General features: G+C 33.7%; 1 protein-coding gene across 1 annotated transcript; it reads left to right on the top strand.

Annotated features, from left to right (window-relative positions):
• On the top strand, positions 4,424-5,527 carry LOC108661938. Its single transcript, XM_018120933.1, has 3 exons — positions 4,424-4,808; positions 4,959-5,095; positions 5,237-5,527. Exons 1-3 carry the CDS (start codon positions 4,424-4,426, stop codon positions 5,525-5,527), a joined length of 813 nt encoding a protein of 270 aa, XP_017976422.1.

The following is a 21,713-nucleotide window of genomic DNA, read 5'->3' as shown; positions in this document are numbered from 1 at the left end:
ATTTTAAAAACTACAGTGTCAGTGTGACCCCAAGTTAGGTTAGATTGAGTTGAACTCATGCATCTGCATATAGGATCTGAAGTTGTCTAAACTCGTTTTGTTTCTTCTTATAGATCATTATGCCTCCTCGAAGCAGCCGCCCACCTCTAGCTACATCAGTCGGGAAGGGAAAAGGCCGTTTTTGGCATCGTCAACTAGATCTTGTAGAGGGGGAATCAATTGCGTCTACTTTTCTGACAGTACTTGCTGCTAAACAAACTGAGGCTCCTCCACATTCTCCAACTCCTCCACCACCTACCGGTATTCCTGGTATTTTTGTCATGTCTCCTAAGGCAGTTCAGGCATTGCCAGCTTTCCTTACTACTATTACTGGGCAGGCTCAAGCTAGTCAAGCTCCTCCTACTGTTCCTTAAGCCGCACCTCCAATGCCACCACCACCACCTCCTGTTCCACCATAAGTACCTGATGTATCCATTTTTAAGAAATTTTTATTGATTTGGTGGAATAAGGGTTGGTGAGGAAGAATTTAGGGCTGACTTAATTTCCCTAAAAATCTAGGATTTTGATTTGATATTGGGTATGGATTGGTTGACTATACATCGGGCAAATGTCGATTGTTTCAGGAATGAAGTTGTACTTCAGAATTCTGAAAGAGTAAAAGTTGTATTTGCAAGGGAACGCTGAATATTACTATCTTGTGTAATCTCGGCTATCAAAGCTTTGAAACTAGTGTAGAAAGGATATTCAGCTTATCTAGCGCATGTGATTGATACCTCAAAGGGGGAAACTAAGTTAGAGGATGTTCCAATAGCAAATGAGTTTTTTCATGTGTTTTCGGATGAATTATTAAGACTACCTCCTGATCAAGAGCTTGAGTTCTCTATTGATCTAGTTTTGGGTACGGCACCTATTTCCATTCTAATGGCTTTGGCCGAATTAAAGGAGCTGAAAGTTCAGTTGCAGGACTTGGTAGATAAAGGTTTATTCGCCCTAGTACTTCTCCTTGGGGTGCACTAGTCCTATTTGTAAAGAAGAAGGATGGCACTCTTCAGCTATGTATTGACTACCGACAGTTGAACCGAGTGACCATCAAGAATAAATATCCTCTACCACGGATTGATGATCTTTTTGATCAGCTAAGGGTGCTACGGTGTTTTCTAAGATTAATATGAGGTCTAGGTATCATCAGTTGAACATCAAGGAACAGGATGTACCCAAGATTGCTTTCAGGACTCGTTATGGGCATTACGAGTTTCTAGTTATGCCTTTTGATCTGACTAATGCCCCGATAGCTTTTATGGACCTTATGAACAGGGTGTTCCACCCAGACTTGGATAAGTTCGTGATAGTATTCATAGATGACATTTTGGTGTATTCAAAGGATGATGATGAACATGGTGTCCATTTGCGCATTGTGTTGCAAATCTTACGCGAGAGACAACTCTATGCCAAGTTTTCCAAATGTGAGTTCTAGTTGAAGGAAGTGGTTTTCTTGGGACATGTTGTGTCTGGAGCTTGAATTTATGTCGATCCCAAGAAGATTAAGGCAATCTTATTGTAAAACCAGACCCTATAAATACGTGTCATAACATACATGCACTGAGTAGCATGTTATTATGCTAAGAAAGTCCCTAAGAATAGACGAAATCCGGTATTGTATCTAACGGTACACTTGAATTGATTTAACCTCGAACTAGTTCAAATAGGAATCGTAGGATGAAATTTAATATTTTATAGTCAAGGAATGACTAAAAATGATTGTTCGGAGTTCGAGGGTTCATTTAGGGAAAAAAATTGAAAATTTTGATGTTCAGAGGCAAAATCGTAATTTTTCCACCCATGGACAAAATTTGAGATTTTGAGATAATTTAGATCACATTTGACAAATTGGAGAATGGTATGAGTATAAGGGATGAAAAATATGTCTATGGGTAATTTTTTAGTTTTTGGGGCAAAAATATAATTTTTGACTTTTATGGGGGTAAAAGTGTAAATTTTAAAAATTACTCCACCAAGACTTTGGATAAGTCTGAGAATTTTATCTAAGCTATGGATATGTGGGACAAGTGTATGGTGAAAATTTGGAAACAAATGGATGAAATTTTAAAAACGGACCAATGGGAAAGTGACACATGGCATTTTTTTAATGGTTTAATATTATTTTAATGAAAAGTCAGCCCATTTAAACCCCATTTTAAGTGATGGCTAGCCATAAGGAAGAACAAGAGAGGAAATAGAGAGGAAAGGAAAAAAACAAAGAAAACAAAGGAAAACTAGAAAAATTCAAAGGGGAATTCACGTTTTTCGTTGTTTACGCGTCTAACGGTATGATTTTTTGACTTTAGCTTGATTTCTACCTTTCCTATGCCTTTGTTTCCATTTAGCATGCTTGAGGAAAGAGATCTAAAAGTGACATCACGGGCTGGCCGAATTTCAAGGGGGGAGAAATTGAAATTTTTAGGTTTTGATTTTTAGTTAAATTGATAGTTTTAGTTAGTTAAATGTGTTTAGAAATTAAATTGGGCAAGAAAGCATTCAATTTTCACAATACCCACCCATGGCCGAATCTGCAATGAGGTACAATGATGATAATCTGATTTTTATTCTAAGAGAAATGAAGAGAAAATGATGAAAAAGGGTTAAATGTGATTGAAAAATAAAGTGGAAAATTAACCGAGTTAATGTCCCATTTTTGGCTGAATTTTCCAAGGAAGAGAGTGAGCTGATTTTGGTGATTTTAGAGGAATATTGGCTGATAATTAATGGTTAGAAATGTTGGAGAGAGAATGGGACAATTTAGAACTAAAATGGAGCGCGTTAGCAATTTATCGGGTAAAGTGCCAAAAATAGGTTAATACCGCGTTTAAGTCATTTTTGGCTATTACATTTCATACCATGCATTAGTATAGGATTTAAGTAAAATATATAGTGATTTAGCATTAATGTGATGAACTGAGTGAATTTTTGCAATGTGTCTAGGAGGAGAGCCTTCCGGTAAAGGCAAGAAAATTGTACCCGACGAGTAGTTATCGGGGCACCTAGAAAGCTTTAAGTTTGTACAAACGTTGAGTAAACTTATTATTATTGTAAATTATCTAGAGTTTATTTTTAAATACTCTTTATGTATTTTATGAAATGAAAACGAGATTAAAACGGGATTTTTGATGTTTTAGAAATAAATGTGACAAATAAAGATATATTGTGTTGATTATGAAATTGAGTAATTGGAAGCTGTTAACTGTCTTGAAAATTATATATTTTCCTATGAATGGCTTATGAGATATGAGTATATGTGGCTATATTTTGTAAGTGTATTGAGAAATTTATGTAAGCTGTTTTTACTATGCAGGTTGGATAAATAATTAAAAGCCACGTTATACTGTCAAAATTTTATTAAAATTGGTGGGTTAGTCACTGCAGTGACGGATTTTCGTGGACTGCCTATTAGAGGGGCACGGTAAACCCGGTTATATAGTTACTCAGGTTGTAGAGGCGAGGAGGGTAACTCCTTGGGTAGTATTAGAGCTCACTTCACGTCGAACCCCCACGTGAATGTGTAACTCGGCCAACGCCAAGGAACGACTTGTTTTAAAAATAAAAATGTGTTTCATATGTAAATGTTATAACAACCTTGGCGGACTCGATTAGATGCCTCGGCCAAGGTATCCTTGAGGATTAATTTTGGCTTGAGCCTTGTTTTTAATAAAAGACATAAGCCTTAACAACTGTTTTGGTAAATTAAAAATATTTTATGGTTTAAGAAATAAATTTAAAACATTATGAAATGGTTTGTAATTTGTTGTTTAAACTTGCCTCCATTTTACTCGCCTTTAGATATTTATGATAATGTCTGTTTACTCATTGGGATTGCAAAAATCTCACCCAGCTCCTTTTCAAACATTTCAGGTCTGTGGTAGCTTATAGATACCCTATTTTGTCGAGGATTCTAGTTGACATTTCTACCACATAGATAGTAGGTTTCTAGCACGAACACTGGGTGTATTTTGGGCCACTTGTCATTGTAACCATTATTGTACATTATAACTTAGTAAATTTTTGTATGTATGAATTTATTTTACTTACACGTTACAAAAGATTTCTTACACGTGTTTCTATAAATATTGTTTTATATAAAAATGCTATATTTTAATCAATATTTTCAATAGTGATATTTGTCTATAAATCCTTTAAAAAAAATTAAATTATCTTTGGATTTATTTGAGCCGAAAATGACCGGTAATTGTTTAAAATGGAATGTTTAACAACGATTGCTCACAAGAAAGGAAAGAAACTGATATGTAAGCCTTGCGGGGTTTCGGTTGGCATTCCGGATAATGAGTGTCAATCGGGACATCGCGATGGTTGTCATGGGCCCGAAGGAGGTTCTAGGTCGTGACACTTATAGTGGGAGCAACCATAAACGATGACAGAGATTCAGAGTTTCCTCGATTTAGTCGATTATTATAGGAGGTTCATTCAGGGGTTCTCATTGATAGCTACTCCTCTGACTCATCTGACTCGTAAAGGAATCAAGTTTGAGTGGGATGATGTCTGCGAGAGTCAATTTCAGAAGCTAAAGAACCAGTTGACCTCCGCTCCAATTTTAACACTTCTTATTAGTGGGAAAGAATTTGTGGTATACAGTGATGCCTCTAAATTAGGATTAGGGTGCGTGTTAATGCAGGATGAGAAAGTAGTAGCTTATGCTTCTCAACAGTTGAAGAAGCATGAAACAAATTACCCTACCCACGATTTGGAGTTGGCAGTAGTAGTCTTTGCATTGAAGATCTTGAGGCATTACTTATACGGTGAGCATTGTCGGATCTTTACCAACCACAAAAGCTTGAAATACTTGCTCACCCAAAAAGAACTCAACCTGAGATAGAGACGCTGGTTAGAGTTGATTAAGGATTACGACTTAGTGATTGAGTATCATTCGGGGAAGGCAAACGTTGTAGCAAATGCCTTGAGTCGTAAATCATCATCTTCATTAGCATCACTTCGGAATTCTTATCTTCTGATGGTACTTGAGATAAAATCTTTAGGGATCCAGTTGAGTAATGGCGAGGATGGAACCCTACTTGCTAGTTTTGTTGTGAGACCCTCACTATTGAATCAAATCAGGGAATTGCAAAAGTCTGATGATGAGTTGAAGCGGGAAGTTCAAAAGTTGCGAGATGGAGAAACTAGTGAGTTCAAACTTGGTGATGATGGTTTTTTTATGCTTGGGAATCAGGTTTGTGTCCCTAAGGATGATCAATTGAGATGGGCTATTTTGGAAGAAGCTCATTCTCTCGCCTATGCTTTACATCCCGAAAGCACCAAAATGTACAAGACTATCAAGAAAAGTTACTGGTGGCCAGGTATCAAACGAGACATAACCAAGTTTGTGATGAAATGTCTCACATGCCAACAGATCAAGGTGGAATATCAGAAACCATCAGGTACTCTTCAGCCTCTACCTATCCCTGAATGGAAGTGGGAGCACGTGACTATGGACTTTGTGTTGGGTTTACCGCGGACGTAGAGTGGGAAGGCTGCTATTTGGGTGATTGTGGATAGATTGACTAAGTCCGCTCATTTCTTGGCTATCCATAGCACGTATTCCATTGAGAAACTGGCTAAGCTTTATATAGATGAGATAGTGAGATTGCATGGAGTCCCAGTTTCTATCGTGTCAGATCGAGACCTTCGGTTCACTTCTCGATTTTGGCCTAAATTTTAGGAATCTCTTGAAACTAATTTGAGATTTAGCACTGCCTTTCATCCACAAACAGATGGTTAGTCTGAAAAAACCATTCATACTTTGGAGGATATCCTACAAGCTTGTGTCATTGACTTTATTGGAAGTTGGGATAGACACTTACAACTAGTGAAGTTTGCGTATAACAATAATTTTCAGTTTAGTATTGGGATGGCACCATACGAGTCTCTGTATGGGAGAAACTGCTGAACTCCACTATGCTGGGATAAGGTGGGTGAGAGGAAATTGTTTAATGTAAAGCTGATTGATCTGACTAATGACAAGATCAAGGTTATCCAAGAACGATTAAAGACAGCTCATAGGTAGAAAAGTTACTTTGATAGACGAAGAAAAGACCTGGAATTTAAAGTTGATGATAGAGTTTTTCTTAAGGTTTCTCCTTGGAAAGGTAATGATTTGAATACTTTTAGGTATTAAGTCTTATTTGATTATACTATTGTAGTAAATTGTGGTATCTTGTTGGATAATGAAAGGTGTGATTCGATTTACAAAGCGGGGAAACTCAATCCTAGATGCATTGGACCCTTTCGTGTCATTGAAAGGATTGGGCTAGTGGCATATAGACTAGAATTACCCCCAAAGTTGGATCAAATTCACAATGTCTTCCACGTCTCAATGTTGAAAAAGTATGTATCTGATCCCTCTCATATCATCGTGACACCTCCGATTGAGTTGCAGGAAGATTTGAAGTTTAAGGTACAACTTGTACATATTCTAGACTGAAAGGATCAAGTGTTGAGGAATACAAGCATCCCAATGGTTAAGGTGTTGTGGAAGAATGCTCGGATGGAAGAGATGACGTGGGAAATTGAGCATCAAATGAAAAGCCAATATCCCCATCTTTTCTTTGAGTCCGGTAAGTGAAATTTTGAGGTCAAAAATTTTATTTTAAGGGTGGTAGTGCTATCAAGCCCAGCTCTATAATATACTTGCCATGTCATTTATGTACTTGATAGCATGTCTACATACTTGGATTCCTCGAAAAATTTTTAAAAGTTGATATTGTACTTAGTGGTACAATAAAGTCCATTTAAGCCTCGAACTAGTCCAAATAGAGATTTTGGGATGTATTTGAGAGTTATTGAACCTTAGAATGTCTTAAAATGGTGATTTGGAGTTCGAGGATTAATTTGGAATCTAATCAAAAGAATTTTCATAACGTAGAGGTGAAATGGTCATTTTGCCACCCGAGGGCAAAATTGGAATGTTGGAATAGATTTTTTACCAAGTTTGACTAGGTGGAACATAATTTCAATTTGAAGAGTGAAAAATTTCAATTTCGACCATAAGGGCAAAATGGTCATTTCACATGTCCACTAGGACATAAATGAAATTTTTGAAATTTTACACCACCATGGCACTTGTCAAGCCCATGGATTTAACATATTATCATTTTATACTTTGGATAATTATGGGATTATATGTGGTGGAAAGGAAAAGCCTTATTAGTTAAGTTTTAAATGTGAACCAATTAAATGTTGCCATGTGTCAAGTTTTTGTTATTTTATAATTTCCTTTATAAAACTCAACATAAACTCTCCCATTCACTTTCTCATTGTAATGCAAGCCCAAGAAGAAAAGGGGAAAGAATAGAAAAACCCTAAGAAAAATTCAAGAGAAATTCATTGGATTTTCGAAAAAGGAAGCGATCAGAGGTAAGATTTCACGATTTAGCTTAGGATCTACCTTACCCACGCTTTCTTTTTCATTTTCTATGGTTGAAACTCAAGTTTTCATGATGGAAGCATGCTGGCCAAATCAAGGGGGGAAGGTTTTGATGATGGTTTCTGATAGATTTTAGGCTATCTAGGTGTTTTTAGTGTTTTGTGATATTCGGTATGAAAAACAAGCAAGAAAATAACATGTTCTTCATTAAACCCTAATTGGCTGAATTCTATAGGGAATATTTTGAAGATTAATTTTGTCATATTTCATGTTATCTAGCTCGTATTTGATAATTCGTGATGTCGGATATCGAAAATGGTTATCGAAAAGTATAGTTCCTTTAGTAAACGACTTGAACGATAATGAGAAAATTATAGTAAATGGACTTAGAATTAATTTCTAATGAGGTATACGGACTTATTGGAGTACCAAAAGTGCAATGAATATATTTGGAGTTGAATTAGATGTTTCGGCTAATTAAACAGTGTATAGTGCGAGTTAGGTTAAATACTATTTCAGTCCAGCAACAATTGAACCTACGTAGAACATCATCTTTAAGTGATTATTTGAACACTTCTCATTCAATTCCATACATTCATAAAGAGCCTGAAATAGTTTTATAACAATTTGGCACAAATATATTGAATTACTTGTTATGTATTATGTATAGGTGGTGAGCCCTCTAGTAAGGGTAAGGATATCGTACCTAAGGACCAGAAGTAGGAGTACTCCCATTATAGTGAGTAAACAGACGATCATCTTAACTATCTAAAGTAGTTTATACTCGTTTTTATGATATTAAAGAATAATAAATTTAAATTGTAAACTATTATGTTTTATAACTGAAGTGTTGGTTAAATGAATTGAGATTCATAATTTGGTTTGAAATTGAATCCTGGTTTTTGAAATTGAGTAAGTGGAGACTATATACTTGTGTTATATATATGTTTTGACATATGGTTTGAGTTGATGGCTTATGACAATGTGATGGCATGAATGGCTGGATTTGTGTTTGTGTGGAATATATGAATTGTTTTGTTTTACCTTGATAGGCTAGGTAATATCATATTTGCCATGTCATGCTGCTGAAATTTTTTATTGACTTGGTGGGGTAAGTGATTAGCTTACTGTAGTGGGTGGGTTTCCGCGGACCAGCCTAATAGAGGGGCACGGTAAACCCCATTATATTTTACCTTAGTATGAGAGGCGCAGAGGGCATCTCCTAAGGTAGTTTAGAGTTCACTTCACGCCGAACCACCACGTGAGGCTGAAACTCAACCTACGCCGAGGAACGACTACGTTTTTAAATGTAAAAACATGTTTTATGTGTATATGTTAATTTAACAGCCTTGGCGGACTTGGTTGGATGCCCAGCACAAGGTGTCACCCGAGTACGAGTTTTGGCATGAGCCAAATTTTAAGAGAGTCATAAGCCTTACTGATTATTTTTGATTAAATGTAATTGTTTTATATGGTTGAAATGAGTTTTATTGTTATGAATCATATTATGAAGAGATGTTTTAATTGTCTCCATTTACTCGGTTTTAGATGTTATAGATGAACTTTGCTTACTCACTGGGTTTATAAAAAATCACCCTCTTCTTTTCACCCATTTCAGGTTCAGAGCAGTCTGTAGACAATCAATTTTGTCGAGGGTTTGCTTTTGGATTTGCATCCTTAGAAATCTTAGGTCTACAGTCCTGTTTATTTTTGTTATTTTGGGGCTCATATGGCATTGTAAAATATTTTTGTATACCCTGGCGTTGTGTGTTATTATGTATATGAATTTATTTTGTTACTACGCTACAGTAATTGTTTACGTAGAATTTTATAAATATTATTTTATATAAAAATAGAATATTTTATCTAATATTTTTATTTAGTTCTATTAGTTATAAATTCACTTTAAAAAGATGATTTAGACACCTAGATTTATTTTTTTATATGAAATGTATATTTTTCATTCATATACTGTATTTTTAGCAAGTTTCGAAATTTTCAAGTAAAATGACTAAAATACCCCTGTGTGGTAAAAATTACTTTTTGATTGCCTTTGATTTGAAAATAGTCTATATTCCTTTAAAACATGATATTTAGTAACTGTTGCTCACAAGAGAAGCGAAAAACTGATGCTAGAGCCTTGCAAGGTTTCGATTGACATTCCGGGTAAGGTATGTCTATTGGGATATCACGGTGGTTGTTACGGGCTCAAAGAGAGTACTGGGTTGTGACACCTTTGGCATTTTATGATGCATCATAGAAGTGGAGTCATCACTTGTACCCCGTGAGAATGGTATCAATCGCACTCTTTGAGTTCTCATACTTGTAGCATGTGGTATGTGAAAAGCCCTTCACATACATCCTAACTCATGGCATTTACATCATATACATATTCTCATGACAATTATGCTAGCTCAATCATCTCATGCAGTATATGGAATATACATCATATACATATTCTTATGGCATTAATCATGCATACTTAACCACCTCATATGGTCTATGGAATTTACATCATATACACCATCTTATAGTATACATCATGCATACTTGATCATCTTATATGGTATGCAGAATTCACATCATATGGCATTCATCATACCAACATGCATATTATAGCATTTATAAATAAGCATACAACATATCGTACCCACACAAGTCCGAAGATCGGAGCAATCGAGTAGACTTCAAACATAAGGTGCTTGTCCTCGCTTGTTGAAAACTAATACATAGTAAAGTATTTATATACATAGTAGATTCATAAACATTTTAGAAAATCCATTAAGTAAATCACATCATAATCATTATCAATTAATTTTCCTAGAAAATTATTTTCATTATAGAACCTCAAATCCTTTGATAACCAATTTTAGATATATACTATCAACATGCATAAATAATCCTTTTCATCAAAATCATGTTAGCTTTACATATCAAAATAATTTGAAAGTGGTGTATCCACTCACCTAATTAGAGAGTCGATTCCTAGCTCCAATCACAACTCTATTTCGGCATTTTTTGTGGAGTTTTCAAGTGTTCTTATCATACAACAATCGGAGAGTCGATTCCTAGCTCTAATCACAACTCCCTTTTGACTTTATCCGTGGAGTTTTCAAGTGTTCCTACCGTATAACAATCATCACAATCATTTCCTAGAATAAGAATTTCTTAATAATCATTTTATGTACTTTTAAAAGTACTCGACTTTGGCTAAACTAAGTTTCTAGCTAAAACCCATAAATCTTCCATCCTTACCTTAGGTGAGCTTAAATGCTTAAGCAAATCATAAAACTTTTATACTTAAATCACTAGTAGAAAGTTTGGGCAATTACACAACTATTTAAGTTTTGTAAATCCAAAGCCAAAAGATTTAAACGCTAAAAATGTGATCCTTTTCCATTAAAACCCAAATCTAAGCCTTAGAATCATAAAAATGAATTTTGGATTAAAAATGTGTTGAAAGAGCTTAAGAATGGGTGTTTTACCTTGCAAATGCAGCTGAGGGTTGCCAACCCTTGAAAAATGTGATATATTTATAAGCTAGGGTGTGAAAATACGTTTTTTCCTTTTTATGTTTCTGAAATTAACAAAATGTATCGATACTTTGGCCCATGTATCGATACATTTGGTTTTGGGGAAAATGTATCGATACATTATGAATATGCATCGATACATGTTCATCAAAAACCTTTTCTAGGCTAAATGTATCGATACATTTGAGACAGAATGCAATTTTCTGGGATAGATTGCTTATAAAACCTGCCCAGCTTATTTACATTAAATATCTTAAGTAAATGGATAGTAAAGAGTAAATAGGACATTTACTTAAATGGTATTTAATGTAAATAAGCAAACAACCTCCCTTTTGGATTCAATAAAAATATAAACAAAATCTAAATCTAAATTTTGCTTTCAAGAATGAAATCAAGAAAGCTTGATTGAAATTAAATTTACGGTTCCTATTTACCCTAGTAAACGTGCTCCAAAAATTAAGAAAAAATTATTTTTGATCATCTAAAAACCAAAGGAATCATTACTGCCATTTGTTATTTCCAAATGATTGTTCTATAAAAATTACATATTTTGACCCCTTCTAGTTTTAGAAAATTTTCTACTTCAAAAGTGACAGACAATAAAAATTGTTAATAATTCTTTTGGAAGGTTCATTCTCAGTTTGATGTTCTCACCTAAGGATTTCCTGACTTATCATCCTACTTAAAGGTCGGATTTCACACTTGTGGTGGTGTAGATACTTCCTCATCCTACCTAACTTCTTCATCTTGAATGTGGTTGTTGAAACTATTCTCTTGATCTACTTTATCTCCATCATTTACCACATCATTGTCATTTACCTCATCTAGATGCTTACCGTATTCTTCTCTTTTAGGATTAAGCTTAGTGTCATTTAGTAAAGTTTCTTGAGGCCTATTGTTAATGTCATTAATAAGTTGTCCCACTTGAGTCTCAAGATTTCTCAATGAAGTTACTTGACTCTGAATGATGGCATCATTCTTAGCCATGTATTGCATGAGAACATCTTCTAAGGTGGGCGTCTTTTTAGGGACAAGAGCTCTAGCTTATAACTGAAAACCATTATGGAAAACAGGTTGTAATGAATGTGCAAGAATCCAATCATTACTCCAAGAAAAATTTGGGTGATATCACATTGAGTTGTAACTGTTGGAATATTAAATGTTTTGCTACCCATTGAAGTTTTCATTAAATTGCATTGATTTATAATAGGTTAAACAACAATCACTTGAATGCCCATCCACAAAGTTCGCACCTCACAAAAGGTCTCTGAAAAACATTAACATCCTAATTGTCAATTCTTTGAGACTAAGCATGTACTTGGGCTACAAAAGCATTGATAGCCAATTCATAATCACTAGCAACCCTCCTAGGCACAAATTGTTCAAATGGCTATTGATAGTTATAGTAATTCATCACCTCAACCAAAAGTAACTGAAGATAAAATAAAAAAATTTGAATTAAGACTAAATTTGCTTGGTATTAGTATTAGTAAAAGTTCTATAAACAATTTCTCGACAGCGATGTAAAAAACTTGTTAGTTAAAATTCTACTATGAAAGCATACGTATCAAATAGATAGTATATAAGCAAGCAAAGTATCGATCCCACAGAGAATTGATCTAAAATTTTACTAAGTACTAAAATTAAAACATTTTAATCTTATCCAAACAATCAGTGTCAAATAACTAAATTAATTAACTAAAAATAATTAACCAAAATTTAAAATAAAAAGAAAAAATTAAATTAATAAAAGTTTGAGTTAAAATGAAATCAAACAAGCCTAGGATTACAATATGTCTCACACTTCATCTTAATCTTATCTCTCTTCCTCAACTTATTTCAATGGGTTTAATTGCTAACCTAGAGTCCTCAATTATTTATAAGGGTCTCTCGACTTATCTTATAAACATATCTATTTTAACAAAAACACTATATCCCTATATGAATTGTAATTAAAACAAATTCATTAAGTTTAAGCTCTAATTTTGGCGACATATGGTATATAGGTATATCCTTCTCCTATACACAAATCAATTAATATGACCATATGCTATCCAAATTTTAGCATGCACTAAACTCCCTTTCCGAAGTTTGTTTAGGTTCCTAGATTAATTTAATTGATGGCTAAGCAATTAAAAGCATTAAGAACAAATTGAAATAAACAATTCAATTCCATTGAAAATAAGCAAGAAAGAGATTAAAAATTTAGATTGCATTTAAGTTCAATTGCAATCCCAAGAAAAGTAAATTAGCTACTCGTAATTGCAAAGACAAATAACATTATATAAAATTCAACCAGTGAGAGTAACTAGAAAAATAAAAGCTAAGGAAGAAAATAAAACGATGGATTGCAGCTTTGTTTCCTAAGTTTTTGCCTCAACTTTAAGCCTCTTGAATCTTTAAAAGTTCTCTCACTAATGTCTCATAAAAATATCCTATTTATACTAACAAACTTAACCAAAAACCTCCTAAGTTAACCTACTTATTCTAATTGGGCTTAGAAGTGTAATGAAAGGCCCAAATATCAATTGTCAACCTTAAAATTGCCATTCCTGCAACAGTACACCTAGTCATCTTTCGACTCAATTTTCTCTATCTTCTATGCAAACTGGGCAAAGTGATCTTCATGAAAGTTATAGTTTTTCTCTTAGCTTTCCAATGGTTTAAGAATTGTATCATTTAGAGTTTGGTAGAAAGAGTTATGGGGAAAATACTGAAGCATATGTAAAGAGAATTCCAAGTCCTTCAAACACCTTACTTTCCAAAATTAAAACCAATTCCTGAAAATCCTACAAAAACATAAAAACTAATAAGTAATAACCAAATTATAGGAAATAAATATAAAAGTAAAATAACTTAATAAAAATAAAATAATTATAAAAATAACTAAAAATAACAAAATTATAATTGAAAATTAAAGACTTAGCTAATATTTAATAATAAAATTAGAATAAAATAATTCTGTAAAATAGAATTATCTGGAGTGTAGTGGACAAGTCCTGACTACTATCCATTTCACTTAGTGTGAACAATTATCAAAGCTGCATGAGTGACACTTTAACCTCACCCATGATCATCATAAGATCTTTTAAGCTTAGGATCGTTCACATCCTTAGCTTGCATCATGAGAATATTACATTTCCATAAATCATCATCATACTAACCCATAGTGCATATGACTATCTCAACACATGCATCTCATGGCATATATTTCATAACCTCATAAATCACTTACATGCTTAGCCTTTAGTGTATATGACTATCTCAACACTTGCATATCATGGCATACATTTCATAAACACATACATCTCATCGCATACATTTGATAGCCTCATAAATCATTTGCATGCTTAGCCCATAATGTATATGATATACTTAACACATACATCTCATGGCATACATTTCATAACCTCATAAATGGAACTCATGCATCCAACATTCTTATCATGCTGCATTGTATCTAACATGTGCATAATAACATTCATACATTAACCATAGAAATATCTCTTACCCACACTAGCTTGAATGTCGGAGTAATCGAGTGGGCTGCAGACATAAAAGAGCTTGTCCCTCCTTGTTGAAAATTAATACATAGTAGCATATTTACATACATAGTGGATTCGTAAACAATTTGAAAATTATTGTGTCAAACATACTGCAATCATTATCAAATCAAATCATTTGAACATTTCCTTGAAAACTTCATAAAACCCTGTAGTTCAAATGCTTTAATAAACCATTTATGGAAATAAGTTTTCAACATGTATAAACAACCATTTCCATAAAAATAATGCTAACTTTACATATTAAAATACTTGAAAAGGTGTACCCATTCACCTAAATGGAGATTCAATTTCCTAGCTACAATCACAACTCCGTTTCAGCATAATCCGTGGAGTTTTCAAGCTTTCCTATCATACAAAAATCATCACAATCATTTTTTAGAATAAAAATCTCATAATAATCTTTTGAGGTACTTTCAAAACTACTCTCTTTTAGCTAAACTAATTTTCTAGCTAAAACACATGCTTAGAAACCCATAAATCTTCCATCCTTTAAACTTTAAAAAAATCATGAAACCATTAAACTTCAATCACCAATAGAAAATATGGGAAATAAGACAACTATCTAAGTTTTAGAAATCCAAGATCAAAAGGTTTAAAAGCTAAAAATGTCATCCTTTTTCATAAAAACACAAAACTAAGCTTTAGAATCAGAAAAATGGAGTTTTGGGTTAAAAATGAGTTGGCTGAGCTTAAAAGTTGGGGTTTTACCTTGCAAATGTGGCTAAAGGTCACCAACCCTTGAAAAATGTCGTATAGTTGTAAGCTAGGGAGTGAAATTATGTTTTTACCCCTTTTTATTTTTTTGAAATCGACGAAATATATCGATACATTGGCCCATGTATTGATACATTTTAGTTTTGGAGAAAATGTATCAATATATTATGAACATGTATCGATACATGTTCATTAGAAACCCTTTCTAGGCTAAATGTATCGATACATTTGAGACAAAATGCAGTTTCTAAGGCAAATTGCCTATAAAACCTACCCAGCTTATTTACATTAAATACCATTTAAGTAAATGTCCTTTTTACTTTTTACTTTCCATTTACCTAAGATATTTAATGTAATAAACAAACAATTCCCCATATAGATTCAATAAAAATATCAAAAAATTCAAAATCCAGAACAATCAAAATCTAAATTTTTGTTTCAAGAACAAAATCGAAAAAGTTTGACCAAAATTAAATTTGTGCCTCCCACTTACCATAGCAAACGTACACCAAAAATTATGGACAAAATCAATTTTGGTCATCTAAAAATCAAGGGAATCATTACTACCATTTTTTATTTTCAAAAGATTGTTCTATAAAAATCACATATTTTAACATCTCCCAAACTTACAAAATTTTTTGCTTCAAAAGTGATAGACAACCAAAAGTGTCAATGAATTCTTTTGAAGGATAAAACTACGTTTCATAGTCAAAATATGTAATCTATATGCTCACCTAAGAATTTCCTAACTTTTCCTCTTACTCAAGGTGGATTTCACAAAATAGCTTTGTAAAATAGAGTTATCACACCCTCAAACTTAAGATTTTACTAGTCCTCGATCTAAACATAAAATAAAAGGAAATAACATAAATGAAAAACACATCTAACTAGAAGTAGGCTGCACCAAATCAATGATCACCTTTTATTTCCTCATAAGTTATCCCATATTCTCAATTAAAAAAAAAACATAAATATTATTCGAGTTCACATTTCAATTCAAATGCAAGCTCATCCTTGAATGGATTTCTGTGTGCTTTTGCAATCTTTTACTAAGAACATCATACCATTTAGATAAATTTATACTCTTGCAAAATTCAAATTAGTACTATAGTTCCATATGTTTGCTTTTCATCTCTCTCTCTACTAATATAGACTAAAATTTAATGAAGGATCCTTAGGGCTTTAATTAGCTCGTAATGTATGTCTAGGGTCAAGGTAGGATATGGGGTAAAATGTGGCTCAAATCACCTTAAGCACGTAATCATTCTAGGACTTATATAGAGTTTCAACTTCATTCCAAATATACCTTATTTTTTTTTTGTGACACCCCGTACGCTCATATCGAAGCCAATACGACCTTATCGATTGGACAAGGGTCAATTGAAGCTAAATTAAGTGCGAAATAGTGGAGATGGGTGGAAGGCATATTTTGGAATAAAATATTTTACATCCTAAAAAATAATAATAATATAATAATTTTTTATCGATGATGAATTAGCAGAGTTAAAAAGCGATTTGGAAGTGAACTTGGGCAAAGTGAGACACTCTGGGACCCGAGAAGACAAGTGGAGAATTTTGGAATAAAATAATATTTTATTAATATAATAATATTAAAATAAACCTATGCCAAAACGGGTCGGATCTTGCGAGAGATAGGTTAAGTCTATGTGGGGGAGACCAAAAATAGAATTTTTAGATGACATGTATAAAATAATATTTTATTCATTTATATTATATTATATTTTTTAGATAGAGAAATTATTGGTCACTTGCAAAATTGGATGAAAAGAAAATAATTAGTCATGAAAAATGAGGTTATGTGGAAGATTGTCATATGCATGTGACGAATACTATTACATGCAAAAGATGGCATATAAAGGTGTAATTTTAGTGGGGAACATGTAGGACCCCACACCATGTGACAAATAAACAAGAAGGAGACAAATGCACAAGGTTAAATATGCATGTGATTTTACTAGTTAAAGAAAGCATAGAGAATTGTTGCATGGAGGACACTTGGTGGCAATGTTGGACTAAAAGAAATATTTATGCATGTAATGTTATTGGCTAAATGGGAGGCCAAATGAGAAATAATGTGGGAGAATGCATGAAAGGCTATTGGACATAAGTAAGGTAGATGAAATGAAAATGCATTAAGAATGCATGAAGATAGCTTAAAGAATGAATATGGATAATAAAGGAAGATATTTGACTAATGTGGAAGAAAGGAAATTGGTGCATGAAATCTTATAGGTTGGTAAGGTGGCAAACTAGAATAAAAAAGGCAAATGTGTGCATGCAATTTGATTGGCTAAGTGGGTGGCCATATAAATGCCAAATTCCAAAGAATAAAAGAGAACAAAAACACTGGCCTTGAGAAGCTTCAGAGAACCAGCCATTAAGGGAGGAAAAGAAAGAAGAAATTGTTCTTGAGAGCTCCACCCAAGAGGAAGAAAAAATAAAGAAAAGAGAAAGAAAGAGAGAAAATGGAGGAAGGCTTGGGTTTGTGAGGATTCAAGAGAAACCGTGGGTTTCTTACTTCTTCCTTGTTGAGTCTTGATGGTTATTTCCCATTCAAAGTGTAGATTTGAAGCTTGAAGGAGATTAATGTTTTGGTTTGACTATTCAAGAGAGAGGAAGGTAAGAGTTGTGATTTTGCTTGCATGTATGATTTGAAAACTGGTTGCAACCATAAGAAACATTTTGTGGTAGCAAGATCTTCAAAGAATCAAAAGACCAGAGGCATGCATGTTGATGGTACATGGGTGTATAGTGGATTTAAAGTACAAAGAAAAAAGGTAAGTATAATCTTGCATTTTTAATCCTACGAGTGATAGGAAATCTTGGGAATTTATTTGTGAGTTATTGTGGCACCTTGATGATTAAAGCTTTGGAAGAATATTGAAGTTGCATGCAAGATCCAAGCCATCAGAAAAGGTAAGGCATACAATGCGAAATTGTCACAATCTGGAACTCCCATCAGGCCCGTCGAAACCCCGCAAGGCTTAGCATCAGCTTTCTCATCTCCCCGGTGAGCGACAATTATTAAATCTCGCATTTCAAGAAATCATAAGTCATTTTCAAATCAAAATAATAAAATATTATTTTCTAGCTCACAGGGGCATTTTCGTCATTTTTCTTTGAAATTACCAAAACTCGCCAAAAACATTGTGTAAAAGCTAAATATGTTCATACATACTTTAAATTAGATAACTGAAGTATAAAATTACTTTTACAGTGACACGTGGGCCCTCAACTAACCAAGAAGGTGTAAGGCTACAAACCATTACTTTCTAGGATGCAACTCCGAGATTAATTCTCGTCTTAATCAACTATCAACAAACTATCCTGAGCCTGAAAAATGGATAGGAAGAGAGGTGAGATTACATAATCCCAGTGAGTAAACAGACACCATATAAACTATCTAAAGGCGAGTAAATGGAGACAAGTAAGATATTTCATTCCAGTATGTTTTTCATAACATCAATAATCAATTTACTCAAATAATCAAGCTGGCTTATGTATTTCACAAAACTTGGCTCCTGCCAAAATCATTCCCGGGGATGCCTGGCCTAGGCATCTGACCGAGACCACCAAGGCTGTTAAATGTCTTTACATCCGAAATTCTAGCCATGCCTTGGCGTTGGCTGAGTCTCACTCTCACGCGGTGGTCCACGTGAAGTGCACTCAAATCTTTACCTCAAGAGATACCCTCCACACGGCTCTCCAATCGAGGTAAGGTATATTGATTCTGTGCCCCCTCTCTTAGGTTGGTTCACAAAACCTTCACTACATGGATTATGGATTATTTTATCTACCACCTAATTTATAAAATCTTTATCTGCATGACATGGTAATTTATCGCAATCAGCCTCTCAAGGCTAAATACATAGTATATATAATTTTGATACAAACACAAACTTTGCCATTCATGCTCACATATTGCTACAAGCCATATAATTTAAAACATAATTTATAACACAAGCGGGCAGTCTCCAATAACTCTATTTTCAAAACCAGCATTCAATTTTCTAGAAAATCTATAAAATCATTTTATAAAATCACAATTTCTCCTAAAACACAGTAATTTACCATTTAAACCCATTTTTCATAAAATCATACAATTGTATAAAACTAGTTTAGATAATTAAGACGATAATAAGTTCACTCACAGTATTAGGAGTAGAAATACTCTTATTTTCAGTCCGCGGGTACAGTCCTTTACCCGTATCCAATGGCTCACCACCTAGCCATAATCCATGACACATATTCTAATTAAATTGTATCTAACAGTTATAAGCTATTTCAGGCTCGATATATATGCATGATATGAAATGAAAAATGCACAGGTAGCCATCTAGACCCAGTATTGGCCTAAGTCGATTTTTCATTCGATAAATTGGCCAATGCGTCCAATTTCACTCTAACTTGCTCCATTTTTTTTCCAATCCCTCAATTCACCAAGCACAACTAATTAACACACAATTAGGCAAAATTTATCTTCACTTTGCTTCTTGGAACTTTCGGCCAACAATGGTACACTAACTCTGTGATTTTTCCTACTTAATTTTCTCTCCATAATTCATTAATTCCTACACCAAAAACTATTATTTCTTAATCAAATCACCTAGAATAACATCCCATTCTTCCTCATTATTCACTTAGAGAATTCGGCTATTGATGGGCACCAAACCTTTGGTGGTTTTCTTCACTTGTTTTCATGCTACACATCATTAATCACCTAAAAACACTAACATACCTAAAAATCAAACCAATCCAAGATCATTCTCTCTCCATACCCATTTTGACCAGCCATGAATTCATCATGAAAACATGTAATTTAACCATGGAAATTAAGGAAAAATGCATGGGTAAGGTAAATCACTAGCAAAATCAAAGAAATTTTACCTTTGCTTAATCAAATGCTTGAATTCCAACACTTTCTCTTTGATTTTTCCCACCTAGGGTTTGTTCTTCTTTGGTTTCTCTTCTCTTCTGGTTTGGCTGATCACCATGGGAGAAATAGGCTGACTTTTTGCCTTTTTATAAAGAAATAATAAAATAATAAAAACATGACACATGGCATTTCCTTATTGGTTCAAATTTTAAATATTTGACTTTTAATTCTTTAATTCTCCATCACACATTTCTCATGTTTATCCATTTCCATGATGAATAAAATCCCTTGGTCTTGTCAAGTGTCGGGGCTGAAAATTTACCGATTTGCCCCCGAGGTGGCAAAATTACCATTTCAACCTTATACTCCAAATTATACAGGAATTAAAATTTTTCACTTCTAAACTTCAAATCATACTCCAATACTCAAATAGGGCCAAAAAAATCTTTTCCTAAAATTTCCATTTTGTCTCTAAGTGGCAAATGACCATTTTGCCCCTAGATAGTGAAAATTCTTGTTTGACTCCAAATTGATCTTCGAAGTCTGAATTACCATTTTGAGTCATCCCTAAGCTGTGAAACTCTTAATTTCACCTTAAAATTCCTATTTGAACTAGTTCGAGGCTTAATCGACTTAATGGTACCATTAGGGGCAATATCGTTTTTTAACGATTCCTAGAACTTCCTAAATATGCAAACATTATATTGAGCATGTAAATGATGTCGTAAGTATTTTATAGAATAGGGTTTGACAACACTACCCCCCTTAAAATAAAATTTTGTCCTCAAAATTTCACTTATCAAACTCAAAGAAAAGGTGGGGTTTTTTCTTCCATTATTTCCACATACTTCCTGTTTATCTCACAGGTATAAAATATTAATATTCTTAATCATATTAATCCATCTCGTACAGCTTAACCATGCTATAGATCATATTTCCTTGATATTATCTCTTTGACTATTTCCCAAAGTCTCTTATGTTCACATAGTTCAATTTCTGATAAAATTTCTTATCATTGTACTACCTACATCACTCATCATATATTAAGTTTAAATCTTAATTTACTAAAAATCATTCTTCATTTTAGTTGATCACAATATCAACCCCACATATGTGTATATGCCTTATAATCCCATTTATGCTTCCAAGATCCACCTTGATTTGATCATTGAATACGATGCAGTATCACAATTCCTTATAGTCATCCCTTTGTCCTCAATCATCTTTCATGCCTCTATATTGCTTTGTATCCGATCCTCATAATTATGTGACATGTCAGTCATGAGTCTGACTTGACTGTATAGCCATTTGCTCTTTAAGCTTTAATGTTTTCTCATTGCAAAAAGTCTTTCGAATTTATCACATCAAAGTATTCATAAGGTGGATACATATCCATATTTTATAGTTCAAGGTCTAACGCAGCGAACATTGTCTCACCATTAAAGTTCTACCCTTATCTATCGATCATAGCTCCCTTGCACACTTACCTATACATTCTTGGGTTACCTACAAGCCACTCATGGCCATCCAACTTTTGCCCTCTTATAATAAGTCAAACTAATATATTCTCTTAT

The sequence above is a fragment of the Theobroma cacao genome, chromosome 5 (assembly GCF_000208745.1).
Source record: "Theobroma cacao cultivar B97-61/B2 chromosome 5, Criollo_cocoa_genome_V2, whole genome shotgun sequence".
NCBI classification, from domain to species: domain Eukaryota; kingdom Viridiplantae; phylum Streptophyta; class Magnoliopsida; order Malvales; family Malvaceae; genus Theobroma; species Theobroma cacao.
Note: the sequence above shows the minus strand (reverse complement) of the source record. Positions and strands in the feature narration are given on the sequence as shown.